The following is a 14,917-nucleotide window of genomic DNA, read 5'->3' on the forward strand; positions in this document are numbered from 1 at the left end:
AAGAATGGCCAGACTTCGTCTCACCTATTTTGGCCATGTTGTAAGAAGGGACCATTCCCTGGAGAAGGATGTCATGTTTGGTAGGGTGGAGGGTCGATGAAAGAGGGGGAGGCCTTCAAGGAGATGTATTGACACAGTGGCTGCGATGATGGCTCAAGTATAGCAGGGATTGTGGGGCTGGTGCGGGATCAGGCAGTTTTTCGTTCTGCTGTGCATGGGTTCACTATGCGTTGGAAATGACTCGACGGCACTTAACAACAACAACAAAATGGCTACAAAGAAAAGGACAGTAACAAGTATTGGCAAAGATATGAAGTAATTGGAACACTGATATAGCACTGGTGGGAATGGAAAATAGTACACCTATTTTGGAAAATATTTTGATCACTGTGGACAAATCTATCCTCCAGTAAGAGATTTAAGTAAGATTATACAGCTGTACCAAACCGAAAAACAAAACAAAACAGAAACTCACTTGCGTCAAGTTGATTTCAACTCATAGCGACCCCCTTTGGGTTTCCCAGGCAGTAAATCTTTATAGAAGTAGATTGCCCAGTCTCCCTTCCACATAGTGGCTGGTGGGTTTGAAATACCAATCATCTAGTTAGCAGTCAAATACTTAGGCACTACTCCACCAGAGCTTCTTTACAGCCCTACCACTAAGTGTAAAATGATTAGAGAGTTGAATAAAATTCAATTCATTGAAGGTGCCAAAACAAGTCGGTAATGAAAGAATTTATTTTGAGAGTTAAAATCTCTAGATACAATTTTAAAAGAATAAACAGAAAGTTAGAGAAGATTTTGTATCAATTGAAAAAAAAAAAAAAAAACAGGAAACTCTGAAAATGAATGTAGAGGAAGTATGTATAGTGAAATTCCACAATATGAGCAAACTACACATTTTTAAGATGATAAGATTGGGAAACTGACCACAGAGTAGAGGAAAAAAAAAATAAAATGAAAAAGAAAATGATTCTAAAGTCATTTCAGGAATTCCAAATAATAATGATTGGATTCCATTTATGGGAATATACTGGAAAAAGTAAATTTCAGGGATGATATTTCTTCCCCTTACATATTAATAGTTTTTTTTTTTTTTTCCTGCCCACCAAAAACATTTATGAATGGAAAACTCTATTTCCTGTTTAAATAATATAAATAATATCAAGCATTATTTTTCTAAAGTGCTAGGATATATACCATAAATTTCTATAATGGTTCTGAAATGAAGCTATTTTTAAATATTACTGAGAAACTATCCTAAAAGTAGCAACTATTTATATCTTAAAATCCTATAAAATTAAGAATAAACATTTAATAGGAATTGCTCTCCAATTTTCTGCTGATACTGAAAGTTTAAACACATTATAGAGAGGCTAAAACAAATATTATCATAGCTTCTCTTCTTTTAAAACTTCATTGCAAATTATTTTAAAAATGTCTCACTGATAATACAAGTGATATAAGATAAATAAATCAGAATATACTTACCAAATTTTTTTCAACTACAATATGCATTTCTATATACTGAGAGAAATCTGACACTGGCTGAAAAACAAAACAAATATAAATTTCATGTCAAAAAATTTTAAAAAGTCATTAAAATAATTAATATATATCATTACAGTTAATGACTGAATGGTGAAAAAGAAAACCTCTCATATACAAATATAGCCCAATATTATAAGCAAAGTTAGGCACTCAAAATTGTTTTAATGATGATTTCCTTATTTCTTTTGTACATCTTCTACACCTAAACTAGCATTTAATTTACTCAAAAAAAATGTTTTTTTCTACTTTCCATTCTCTGCATTCTTATTAGTATTGGGCTAGACACATTATTCTCTTCTCTGAAGAAATCATCCCATCAATTCCCAAATACAAAATGTGTATAGTTCTAATAGCTTAATGATGCCAATTTTGCAATACTGTGTTATAGTTATGCATACGCCTCTGAGAGAGTAACGACATTTCCCTGTGTTCTTGGGGCAGGATTTCATCTGAATGGCAATGATAATCTTTGTATAAGTCACTTTGGAAAAAGATGAGCAATAGAGTCAAAATAATGAATAAATTAAAATTTAAGAAAAGTCTGTATAATGCCAAGAAATGTGTGTGTTAGAAAGGTGGGCAGGTGTCAGATGTCAAAGACCTCAAAAGCCATTTATTTCATTTAGTAATAGACAGCAGCCATAGAAGGGGACAAAAGCACATATATTAGAGTTAAATAAACATGACCTCAATTCTAGTAAAGAGATTGTCTTGGCAAAGAAAATACAAAAGAATTGGATGTAGGCAACTATTGGTTTCTCCCTATCGGGAGCAAAGATGAGTGAGGAAAATCAAAGATGCAAGGAAACAATTACTCCAAAGGAATAAAGGACCACATGAACCCAGCATCCATGAAAAAAAAAAAAAAATTAAAAGAAAAAGCAGGCTTAGTAGTTTGATGGAAACTGGGGGACCTGTCTATGACTAAGATCCTTAGATATCCTTCAGTCTTGAAACTGAACTCACCCCTGTGGCTTGCTCAACTTTCAGCCAAATGATAGACAGGATTATAAGGTGAACAATAACACCAAGGACGTATGCACTTATTAAAATAATCAATTATATGAGGTCAAAAAAGCAGCTTGTGCCCAGGGATAAACATAAGAAGACAGGAAATGATAGGAAAAAAGGACAAAGGGAAATGGTAACAACAGACAGGAAGTGGGAAGACCACTGTTACATTATGGGGATTGAAATCAATGTCACAAAACAAAATATCTGTAAGTTGTTGAATGGAAAACTAATTTGCTCTGTAAATTTTCACCTAAATCAGAAATGAAATGAAAAAAAGAAAAAGAATTGAACATAGGCAAGAATATTAGAGAACATACTACTGGGATGGGTCAAGCAATTTAAGAAAACAAAAACAAACGATGGTAGTATAGGTGGACTATACAGATTTAACACATGTCAAAGGTCACTGGTGGGACTGACTATTCAGGAAGTGGGAAGGACCATCAAAGTTCTCTCTTTTAGATAGATAGATAGAAAGGCAGATAGATACACACACACACACACACAAGGTTGGGCAATCTACTTCCGTAGTGATACTGCCTCAGAAACCCAAGGAGGGGTCGCTATGAGTCAGGTCCAAATCGATGGCAAGTAATAACAACAACCACACACACATATATACATAGTTGTTGTTGTTAGGTGCCATCCAGATGGCTCCAAATGGCAAACAACAACAATAACCACACACACATATATACATAGTTGTTGTTGTTAGGTGCCATCCAGATGGCTCCAAATGGCAAACAACAACAATAACCACACACACATATATACATAGTTGTTGTTGTTAAGTGCCATCCAGGTGGCCCCAACTCATGGAAACCCTTAGTGCAGTTGACTAAGCACTGCCCAGTCCTGAACTATCCTCACAATTGTTGCTATGGTCGAGCCCATTGTTGAAACCACTGTAACAATCCATCTTCTTGAGCCTTCCTCTTTTTCACTGGCTTTCTACTTTTCCAAGCATTATGTCCTTCACCAAGGATTGGTCCATCCTGATAATATGTCCAAAGTATGTGAGATGAAGTCTCACCATCCTTGTTTCTAAGCAGCCTTCTGGCTGTACTTCTTCAGTGATATTTATTCATTTTTCTTGTGGTTTGTGGTGTATTTATTATTATTCACCAACACTATAATTTAAAGGAATAAAGTATTTTTGGTCTTCCTTATTCATTGTCCAGCTTTCATATGTATATGGATGATTGAAAAGATCATGGCACACCTTAGTCTCCAACATGACATCTTTGCTTTTAACACTTTCAATGCATCTTTTGTAGCAGCTATGTCTGATGCAATGTCTCGTTTGATTTCTTAACTGCTGCTTCCATGGTCATTGGATCCAAGTAGAGTGAAATCTTTGACAACTTGTATATTTTCTCTATTTACCATGTTGCTGCTTATTGGTCCAGCTGTGAGGGTTTTGTTTTCTTTTTGTTGAAGTGTAATTCATACTCATTGACCTTCATCAATAAGTGTGACAAGTCTTCTTCACTTTCAAAAAGCAAGGTAATGTCATCTGCATATCAAGGTCATTAATGAGTCTTCCTCCAATCCTGATATTGCATTCTTCTTCATATAGTCTGCTTCTCGTATTATTTGCTCAGCATAAAAACTGAGTAAGTATGGTGAAAGGATAAAACTCTGATGCACATCTTTCTTGATCTAAACCCTATAGTATCCTCTTATTATATCTGAATGACTGTTTCTTGAGGTAAGTACAGGTTCTGCATGAACACAATTAAGTGTTCTGGAAATTGTATTATTTGCAACATTATCCATAATTTGTTATTATGCACAAATGCCTTTGCATAGTTAATAAAACACAGGTAAACATCTTTCTGGTATTCTCTGTTTTCAGCCAAGTTCCATCTGACATCAGTGATAATATCCTTCATTCCACTTTCTCTTCTGTCTGGCAGTTCCCTATATACTACAGCAACAATTTTTCAATTACTTTCAGGAAAATTTTACTTCTGTGTCATATAAACCCAATGGGAGTTGGTGATATTAATGATAATGTTCAATAATTTCCACATTCTGTTGGATCACCTTTCTTTGGAATGGGCAAGAATATGGATCTCTTCCATTCAGTTGGCCAGGTAGCTGTCTTCCAAATTTCTTGACATAGATGAGTGACCCCCTGATACAGGACTTAGTTGTGCAGTAGTTAAAGCAATCATTCGCTAACCTAAATGTTGTCCGTTCAAACTCACCAGCAAGAGAATGATGTGACAATATGCTTCTGTAAAGATTTACAGGTTAGAAAACCTTATAGGACAGTTTTACTCTACCCTGTGAGGTTGCTATGAATCAGAATTAACTTGGTTTTAGTGTTGCTCTGAGGCAAAATCCAGAGAGAGATACCATGAAAAAGCAAATCTACACACAAACAATCCTCTTAAAATAGAGATAAAATAATCCTTAAGAAATTCTATCAAACCAAACGCTATGACACAGTAAGATTTATCCCAGATGCAAGATTTGTTTAATGTGCAAAATCAATTAATGTAATGAAAAGAACCAAACTCACTGTCATCGAGTCAATTCCAACTCATAGTGACCCTTTTTGGTTTCCAAGGTGGTAAATCTTTACAGAAGTAGATTGCTCAGTCTTCCTTCCATGGAGTGGTTGGTGGGTTTGAACCACCAACCTCTGTTAGAAGTCCAATGCCTTAGGGACTATGCCACCAGAGCTCCTTAATTAATACAATACACCATATTAAAAATGAAATGATCCTCTCAACAGATGAAGAAAAACTATCTGAGAAACTCCTACTTTCCTTCATGACAAATATATTACACAAACTAATATTCAGTGAGAACTTCTTTATTCTGATTTAAAAAAAAAAAATCTGATAAAGGGACCTTACAAATAAAACTTATAGATAGCATTTTCTGTAGTGGTGATAGCCTGAAACCATTCCCTATGAGATTGAGACAAGACAAAGATATCTCTTCAAACCATTTCTATTCAGTATTTTACTGAATTTTCTAACAAGGACAATTAAACAAACAAAATGAAATAAAGCACATCCTGATTTGAGAAGAAGAAAAAACTATATTCATTAAATTTGACATAATGTTGTACATAGCAAATCATAAATAATCAAAACACAAACTAACTAATAAAGAAGTTTAGCAAGGTTCGGAATACAAGACTGATATATAAAAACTGCATTTCTATATACTAAAAAATGCAAAAAATAAGTAAAACATTCAATTAACCATAGCATCTAAACTAATAAAATTTATAAAAATAAATTTAATGAATATGTACAAGATTAAAATGTCTAAAACACTGCAGAAACAAATTAAAGATAACCTTAAAGAATAAAAGTTATCTTATGTTCTCTACAGAAAAACTAAATATTGATAAGATGGCAATACTTCCCAGATTAATCTACAGTTTAAGCAAGGTTTTGTTGTTGTTAGCTTCCATCAAGTCAGCTTCTAACACATGGTGACCACACGTACAGTGGAATTGGATTGTTAAGATGCATAGAGTTCTTACTTGCTGATTTTTTAGTAGATTGCCAGATCTTTATCCCTGTTGTTGTTAGGTGTTGTCAAGTCAGTTCCAACTCATAGTGACCTTAGATACAACAGAACAAAACAATGCCCAGTCATAAGCTATCCTCTCAAGTGTTGGCATACTTGAGCCCATCATTGCAGCCACTGTGTCTATCCATTTCATTGAAGGTCTTCCTCTTTTCATTGACCCTGTACTTTACCAAGCATGATATCCTTCTTCAGGGAATGGTCCCTCCCAACAACATAACCAAAGTTTAAGAGATGAAGTCTCGTCATGCTCACTTTTAAGGAACACTCTGGCTGTGTACATCTTCTTCGTTTATCTTAGTCTGGAAGCTCCACTGAACTTCAACATAATAACAATACACAAGCCCCCATTGACATATTGGTGGTGGCTCTGCTTGAGGTGAAATATAAACCCTACCAAATCCTAGCTAGCTTTTACAGATATTGAAAATAAATGAACTTCACTGGGAAATGCAAAGGACTCAGGAGGCCAAACAATCCTGAACAGAAGATTTCAAAGAGCAGCTTGAGAAGACAAAGTCAACAGAAGACAAAGTCAATATATATTTTATATATATATATATATATATATATATATATATATATATACACACACACACACACACATATATATTTATATGTACGTATGTACATGTATATGTATATATGTGATATATGTGTATATACACGCACACACACATATACACATATGATTTTGGAGGACCAAATAAGGATAAATCTACAATAATAAATGGAGATACTTAAATACCTTTCTCAGAAATATTATTAACCATTTTGTCCTTACTCATACTTATAGAATACTACATGTAAAAATTTTAGAATGTATTTTCAGTTGCAATGGAATAATTACCAAAATATATTAAAAGCTATTAAATTAATGTTGACCATTTTAAATTAATAATCCACTCAGAATATGTCCTTTGACACAGTGTTAATATAACAGAAAAAATAAATGGGATAATAACTAGAAAATATGCAAACATTGGGTACAAAAATTGGGAAAGAAGTAGTAAAACTTTCAGAATTCAAATATGACATATTTCTGTTCATCATGATGGAAACTATTTTCAAATTTACTTCATTGAAATTAATAAATTTGTCAATAAAAAGGATGTATATATTTCTCATAGATAATTCTAATCTTGGATTCATATCATTATATCAATATATTCATATGTATTACATAAGAATATATGTATCTCAAACTCAAGAAGAAAGTGACTGAATCCCAATAAAAATGTCAATCAAACATTAACAACTGTTTCACAAGAGCTGATATCTAAGTTCCAGTACATTTATATAAATATGCTCAATAACATTTGACATCAGCAAATTAAAACATAATTAGACAGCAATATCCATTCACAAATATGACTAAATGGAAAAGATTAACAATATCAAAGTCAGAAAGGATATGGAGCAACTAGAATTCTCATACACTGCTGGTGGCAATGAAGATTATATAGCCATTTTGAAATTATATGTGGTGGATTCTTATAAAATGAAAAGTGCATTTACCATACCATCCAACAATCTCCATTCTAGGTATATACTCAAGGGAAACTAAACAGTTATGTTCACATAAAAACACGTTAGTACATGTCCATAGCACACACACACACAAACCCACAAAAACATTCACTTACAAGGGTATATTAATCAGCAATACAAAATAGCTATCTAGTAATAATATATTTAACAATATGGATGAATATCAAAATAATTATGCTGATTGAAAACTGCATGAATACACTTATATCACCTTCTAAAAAGCAAAACTAGAGTATTTGAAAATATTTGTATGGTTGCCAGTTTGGGGAATGGTAAAGGACAGTGACTGCAAAAAGGAAATGAAAATATTTCATATGTTTATAGTGGAGGCTATATGACTGTATATACTGGGAACATCAGAAAAGAAGAAGGAAAATTGAAAAAAGAAAAATAGAGGGAAATACAATAAATTCCTCTAATTTTGGGTTTTCTAAACTATGCTTCCTATTTGAAACAAAAATTATAACATATTCTGAAGTAGATTTCAATGTATGTGAAAAAAAAATATTTAAGATAATGATATGCCAGGAAGCATAATGGCTAAAGCACTTGACTGCTAACCAGAAGGCTGGTGGTTCAAACCCACCAGCCACTCCTCGGAAGGAAGATTGGGCAATCCTACTTCCGTAGTGATACTGCCTCGGAAGCCCAAGGAGGGGTCGCTATGAGTCGGGGCCAACTCGACGGCACATAACAACAACAACAACATGCCAGGAAGGTAAGGCTTCAACATGTCAGTTGAACTGTAAAATATTGATATCAGTACTGATGAAAAATTATGCCTGTTGCTCTTGTTAGGTGCTGTCGAGTCAATTCCAACTCATAGCGACCATATGCATAACAGAATGAAACACTGCCCAGTCCTGTGCCAGCCTCACAGTCCTTGCCATACCTTAGCCCATTGTTGTAGCCATGGTGTCAATCCATTCCATTGAGGGCCTTCCCCTTTTTCCATGACTCTACATCTTACCAAGCATGATATCCTACTGCAGAGAATGGTCCCATCTCACAACATGACTAAAGTACGTGAGACGAAGTCTGGCCATTCTCACTTCCAATGAACATTCTGGCTGCATTTATTCCAGGACAGATTTGTTAGTTCTTTTAGCAGTCCATGGTACTTTTAGCATTCTTCACCAACACCACAATTCAAAAGCATCAAGTCTTCTTCTGTCTTCCTTATTCAATGTTCACCTTTCACATGCATATGAAGCAATTGAAAATACCACGGCTTGGGTTAGGTGCACCTTAGTCTTCAAGGAGACGTCTTTGCTCTTCAGCGTTTGAAAGAGGTCCTTTGCAGCAGATTTCCCCAATGCAATACATCTTTTATGATCCCATTTGTGGTATATTCCTGTCACAGCAGCACTAGGTAACTGAAACACGCATAGGTATAAGCTGCATTTCAAAAGTATGATTTATTAATTGCAATTTATGTATCAACCACCAAAGCCAAAGATGAAGAAAGTGAAGATTTTTACCAACTTCTGTAGTCTAAAATTGACTGAACATGCAATCAAGATGTGTTAATTATCATTGGCAATTGTAATGCAAAAGTTGGAAACAAAGAATCACTGGTAGTTGGAAAATATGGCCTTGGTGATAGAAATGTTGCTGGAGATCACATGATAGAATTTTGCAAAACCAATGACTTATTCATTGCAATTACCATTTTTCAACAACCCAAATGGTGGCTATACGTGTGGACTTCACCAGATGTAGTATACAGCAATCAGACTGACTACATCTGTGGCAAGAGGCAATGGAGAACCTCAATATCTTTAGCCAAAACAAGGCCAGGAGCTGATTGTGGAACAGACCATCAACTGCTTATATGCAAGTTCAAGTTGAAGTTAAAGACAATTAGAACAAGTCCAAGAGAGCCAAAATATGATCTCGAATATATCCCTCCTAAATTTAGAGACCACCTAAAGAATCGGTTTGATTCATTGAACACCAATGACTGAAAAACCAGAGGAATTGTATGATGACATCAAGCACATCATCCATGAAGAAAGCAAGAGGTCATTAAAAAGACAGGAAAGGAAAAAAAGACCAAAATGGACACAAGAAGACACTCTGAAACTTGCCCTTGAACAGAGAGTAGCTAAAGCAATGGAAGAAATGACAATATCAAAAGCTGAACAGAAGATTCCAAATAACAGCTTGAGAAGATAAAGTCAATTATTATAATGAAATGGGCAAAGACCTGGTGTTTAGAAAATCAAAAGGGAAGAACATGGCCATCATCTCTCAAGCAGAAAGAACTGAGGAAAACACTTAAGCTTTGAATTTCAATATTGAAAAATTCCATGGGCAATATGTTGAACGATGCAGGAGACATCAGAAGATGGATGGAATACACAGAGTCACTATACCAAAAAGAATTGGAAGATTTCATTTAAAAAGGTGGCATATGATCAAGAGCCTATGGTATTGAAAGAAGAAGTCAAAGCTACACTAAAGGAATTAGCAAAAACAAGTCTCCAGGAATCGATGGAATACCCACTGAGATGATTCAACAAAGGGTTGCCCCGCTGGAGGCACTCACTCGGTTATGCCAAGAGATTTGGAAGATTGCTACCTAACCAACTGACTGGAAAAGATCCACATTTGTACCCTTTCCAAAGAAAGGTGAGCCTACAGAATGTGGAAATTATCAAACAATATCTATATTGCGTGCAAATAAAATCTTACTGAAGATAATTCAAAAATGGTTGCAGCAGGATTTTGACAGAGAACTTCCAAAAATGCAAGCTGGATTCAGAAGGGGACGTGGAGCCAGGGATATAATTTCTGATGTCAGATGAATCTTGACTCAAAGCAAAGAATACCAGAAAGATGTTTACTTGTGTTTTATTGACTATGCAAAGGCATTTGATTGTATTGATCATAACAAATTGTGGATAACATTGAGAAGAATGGGAATTCCAGAACACTTGATTGTACTCATGAGAAATCTGTACATAGATCAGGAGGCTGTCATTTGAAAAGAACAAGGGGATACTGCATGTTTCACAATCAGGAAGTTAGTGCATCAAGGTTGTATCCTTTCACCATACTTATTCAATCTGTATGCTGAGCAAATTATCCGAGAAGCTGGACAATGAAGAAGAATGTGGCATCAGAATTTGAGGAAGGCTCATTAACAACCTGTTGATACACACATGACAGAACTTTCCTTGTTGAAAGTGAGGATGACTTGGTGCACTTACTGATGAAGATTAAAGACTACAGTCTGCAGTATGGATTACATGTCAATATAAAGAAAATAAAAAGCCTTGCAACTGGACCAAAAAGTAGCATTACAATAGATGGAGAAAAGACTGAAGTTGTCAAAGACTCCATATTACTTGCTTCTACACTGAACACCAATGGAAGCACCAGTAAAGACATCAAAAGACATATTGCATTTGGCACATCTGTTGCAAAAGACCTCTTTTAAGTTCTGAAAAGCAAATATATCTCCTTGAAGTCTAAGATGTGCCAAATGCAAGCCATCATATTTTCAATTGCCTCCTATGCATGTGAGAGGTTGACAATGAATAAGGAAGACCAAAGAAGAGTTTATTGTTTTAGGTTGTCATCTTGGCACAGAATGCTGAAAGTACTGTGGGATGCTAAAAGAACTAAGAAATCTGTCCTGGAGAAGTGCAGCTGGAATGCTCCTTGGAAGCAACAATGGCCAGACTTCATCTCACCTACTTTGGTCATGGTGTCAGAAGGGACTATTTTCTGGAGAAGGATGTCATGCTTGGTAAAGTGGAGGGTCAACAAAAGAGGGTAAGGACCTCAACAAGATGGGTTGATATGGTGCTGCAGCAATGGGCTCAGGTATAGTGGGAATTGTGAGACTGGCACAGGACTGGGCAGTGTTTCATTCTGTTGTTCATAAGGTCACTATGAATCTGCGATGACTCAACTGCACATAACAACAACAATCTATACTGCAGACTGTTGTTTTCGATCTTCATCAGTAAGTGCTTCAAGTCATCCTCACTTTCAGCAAGCAAAGTTGTGTTGTCTGCATGTCACAAGTTGTTAATGAGCCTTCTTCCAATCTTGATGCCATATTCTTCTTTATATAGTCCGCTTCTTGGATTGTTTGCTCAACATAGTGATTGAGTAAGTATGGTGAAAGGATACAACCCTGATGCATTCTCTTCCTGATTTTAAACCATGCAGTATCCCCTTGTTCTGTTTGAACAACACCCTCCTGATCTATGCACAGGTCCCTCATGAGTACAATTAAATGTTCTGAAATTCCCTTTATTTTCAATATTATCCAGAATTTGTTTGTTATGATGCACACAATCGAATGCTTTTCCATAGTCAATAAAACACAAGTAAACATCTTTCTGGTATTCTTTGCTTTCAGCCAAGATCCACATGACATCCCTTGTTTCACGTCCTCCTCTGAATCCAGCTTGCATTTATGGAAATTCTCTGTGAATACACTGCTGCAACCATTTTTGAATTATCTTTAGTAAGACTTTATTGTGTTTGATATTAATGACATTGTTCAGTAATTTCCACATTCTGTAGGCTCACCTTTCTTTGGAATGGATACAAATATGGTTCTCTTCCAGTCATTTGGTTAGGTAGCTGTCTTCCAAATCTCCTGGCATAGCCGAGTAAGTGCCTTCAGTGCAGCATCCTTTTGTTGAAACATCTCAATGGTTATTCCATCAATTCCTGGAGCCTTGTTTTTCACCAATTTTCTCAGTGCAGCTTTGACTTCTTCCTTCAGTACACTAGTTCTTGATCATATGCCACTTCTTGAAATGGATGAGCATCAACCGATTCTTGTTGATACAGTAACTGTCTATTCCTTTCATCTTCTTTTGATGTTTCTTGCATCATTCAATATTTTGCCCATAGAATCTTTCAATAATCCAACTTGAGCCTTAAATTTTTTCTTCACTTCTTTCAGCTTGAGAAATGCTGAGAATGTTCTTCCCTTTTGGTTTTCTAACTCCAGGTCTTTGCACATTTCATTATAATAACTGATTTTGTCTTCTCATGCTGCTCTTTAAAATCTTCTGTTCAGCTCTTTGATCTTGTCCTTTCTTCCATTTGCTTTAGCTACTCTCCATTTAAGGATCATGAGACTGGCACAAGACCAGGCAGTGTTTCATTCTGCTGTGCACAGAGTCACTATGAGGCAGAGACAACTCAATGGTAACTAACAACAACACAACACTCTCCATTCAACAGGAATTTTCAAAATCCCTTCTGACATTCATTTTGGTCTTTTCATTCTTTCTTGTCTCTTCAATAATCTTTTGCTTTCTTCATGGATGATGTTCTTGATGTCATCCCAAAATTCCTCTAGTTTACATCTAGTCATTGATGTTCAATGCATCAAAACTATTCTTTAAATGTTCTCTAAATTCAGGAAGGTCATATTTTGGCTCTGGTGGGCTTCTTTAATTGTCTTCAGCTTCAACTTGAACTTGCATATGAGCAGTTGATGGTTTGTCCAACGACCAGCTCCAGGCCTTGTTTTGGCTGAAGATATTGAGTTTCTCCATTGCCTCTTGCCACATATATAGTCAATGTGATTCCTGTATACTCCATATGGCAAAGTCCATGTTCATAGTCGCTGTTTGTGTTGTTGAGAAAAGGAATTTGCAATGAATAAGTCGTTGGTTTTGCAAAATTCTGTTGTGTGATCTCCAGCTTTATTTCTATCACCAAGGCCATATTTTCCAGCTACTGGTGATTCTTTTTTGTTTCCAACTTTTGCATTCCAACCATCAGTGATAATCAGCACATCCTGATTGCATGTTCAGTCTATTTCAGACTGCAGAAATTGGTAAAAATCTTTAATTTTCCTCATCTTTGGCTTTGGTGGTCAGTGTGTAAATTTGAATAATAGTAGTATTAACTGGTCTTCCTTGGAGGTTTGTGAATATTATCCTATCACTAGCATCACTGTACTTCAGGATAGACCTTGATATAATCTTTGTGATGATGACTGTCACACCATTCCTCTTCAATTTGTGATTCCCAGCATAGTAGATCATATGATTGTCTGATGGGCAAAACCAGTCCATTTCAGCTCATTAATGCCTAGGATTTCAATCTTATGGATTCTATTTCATTTTGACAACTCCAATTTTTGTAGGTTCATACTTTGCACATTCCATGTTCTGATTATTAATGGATGTTTGCAGCTATTTCTTCCATCTTGAGTTATGCTATATCAGCAAATGGAGGTCCTGAAAGCTTTAGTCTATCCACTCATTAAGGTCAGCTCTACTTTTAGGAGGCAGTCTTCCACAGTCGTATTTTGAGTGCCTTCTGACCTGAAGGGGTCATCTTCCAGCACTGTATTAGATAATGTTTGAGGACTATTCAAAAAGTTTTCCAATAATACATCAAGCAGTGTTTCACTTTTATTCATAAGGTTTTCACTGGCCAATTCTTTGAAGAAGAAGAATCTGTCTTATTCTGGAAGCTCTGCTGAAACCTGTCCACCATGGGTAACCCAGCTAGCATTTGAAGCACTGATGGCATAGCTTCCAGTCTTACAGCAACATGCAAGCTTCCACAGTATGAAAAACTGACAGATAAGTTTGTCTCCCTCAGTTGTTCCAAATAGCTCCACTTTTATCCCAGTCTCCCTCAGGTGCTCCAAACCTGCTGTACCTGCTCACCTCCCTCCTGGTCTCCCTCAGCTGCTCTACACCCTGCAGTGGCTTTCCTCCCTCCTGGTTTCCCTGAGTTGCTCCAAACCTGCTGGACTGGTTCACTTCCTTACTAGTCTCCCTCAGCCAGTCCAAACCCACCATGCCAGCTCCAAAATTGTGCATATAGAATGCAAACCTGAAGCAAACACTAAAATGTTGTACGAAGAAGTACTCAAACACACTACAGAAAAGTCCAGATTGTATTTTATAAATATTCAAGTAACACAAAGAAACACAATAATAGAAAACAGAAATTTAAAAATAGACAACAAACAAAACAAAACAAAACAAAATCAGAGAAAAAATAAATGAAACAAAATATTTTATTTTCCCAAGAGATCAATGAAATTGATGACCCTCTAGCCAGAAAAATTAAGAACTTTTAAATGAAGATACAAATTACTAATATCTTAAATGAAAGAAGTACCATTAATACTCCTTCCTGTAGTCACTAAACAGGATAATAAAGAAATATGATGAACAACATTATGCCCACAACTTGATAACAGATAAAATGGGTCAGTAAGTATTTTCATATACCTTAGTTG

General features: G+C 35.7%; 1 protein-coding gene across 1 annotated transcript in view; it reads right to left on the reverse strand.

The window, feature by feature from the left end:
- The window catches only part of LOC103192138 (disintegrin and metalloproteinase domain-containing protein 2), a 162,812-nt gene that overhangs the window by 122,553 nt on the left and 25,342 nt on the right, over positions 1-14,917 (reverse strand). Inside the window, exon 6 of the mRNA XM_007935065.1 lies at positions 1,492-1,548. Coding sequence (XP_007933256.1) covers positions 1,492-1,548 — 57 coding nt within the window. The remainder of the gene's footprint in view (positions 1-1,491; positions 1,549-14,917) is intronic.

This window comes from Orycteropus afer, unplaced genomic scaffold, assembly GCF_000298275.1.
Source record: "Orycteropus afer afer isolate SDZICR_OR568_19922 unplaced genomic scaffold, OryAfe1.0 scaffold00024, whole genome shotgun sequence".
NCBI classification, from domain to species: domain Eukaryota; kingdom Metazoa; phylum Chordata; class Mammalia; order Tubulidentata; family Orycteropodidae; genus Orycteropus; species Orycteropus afer.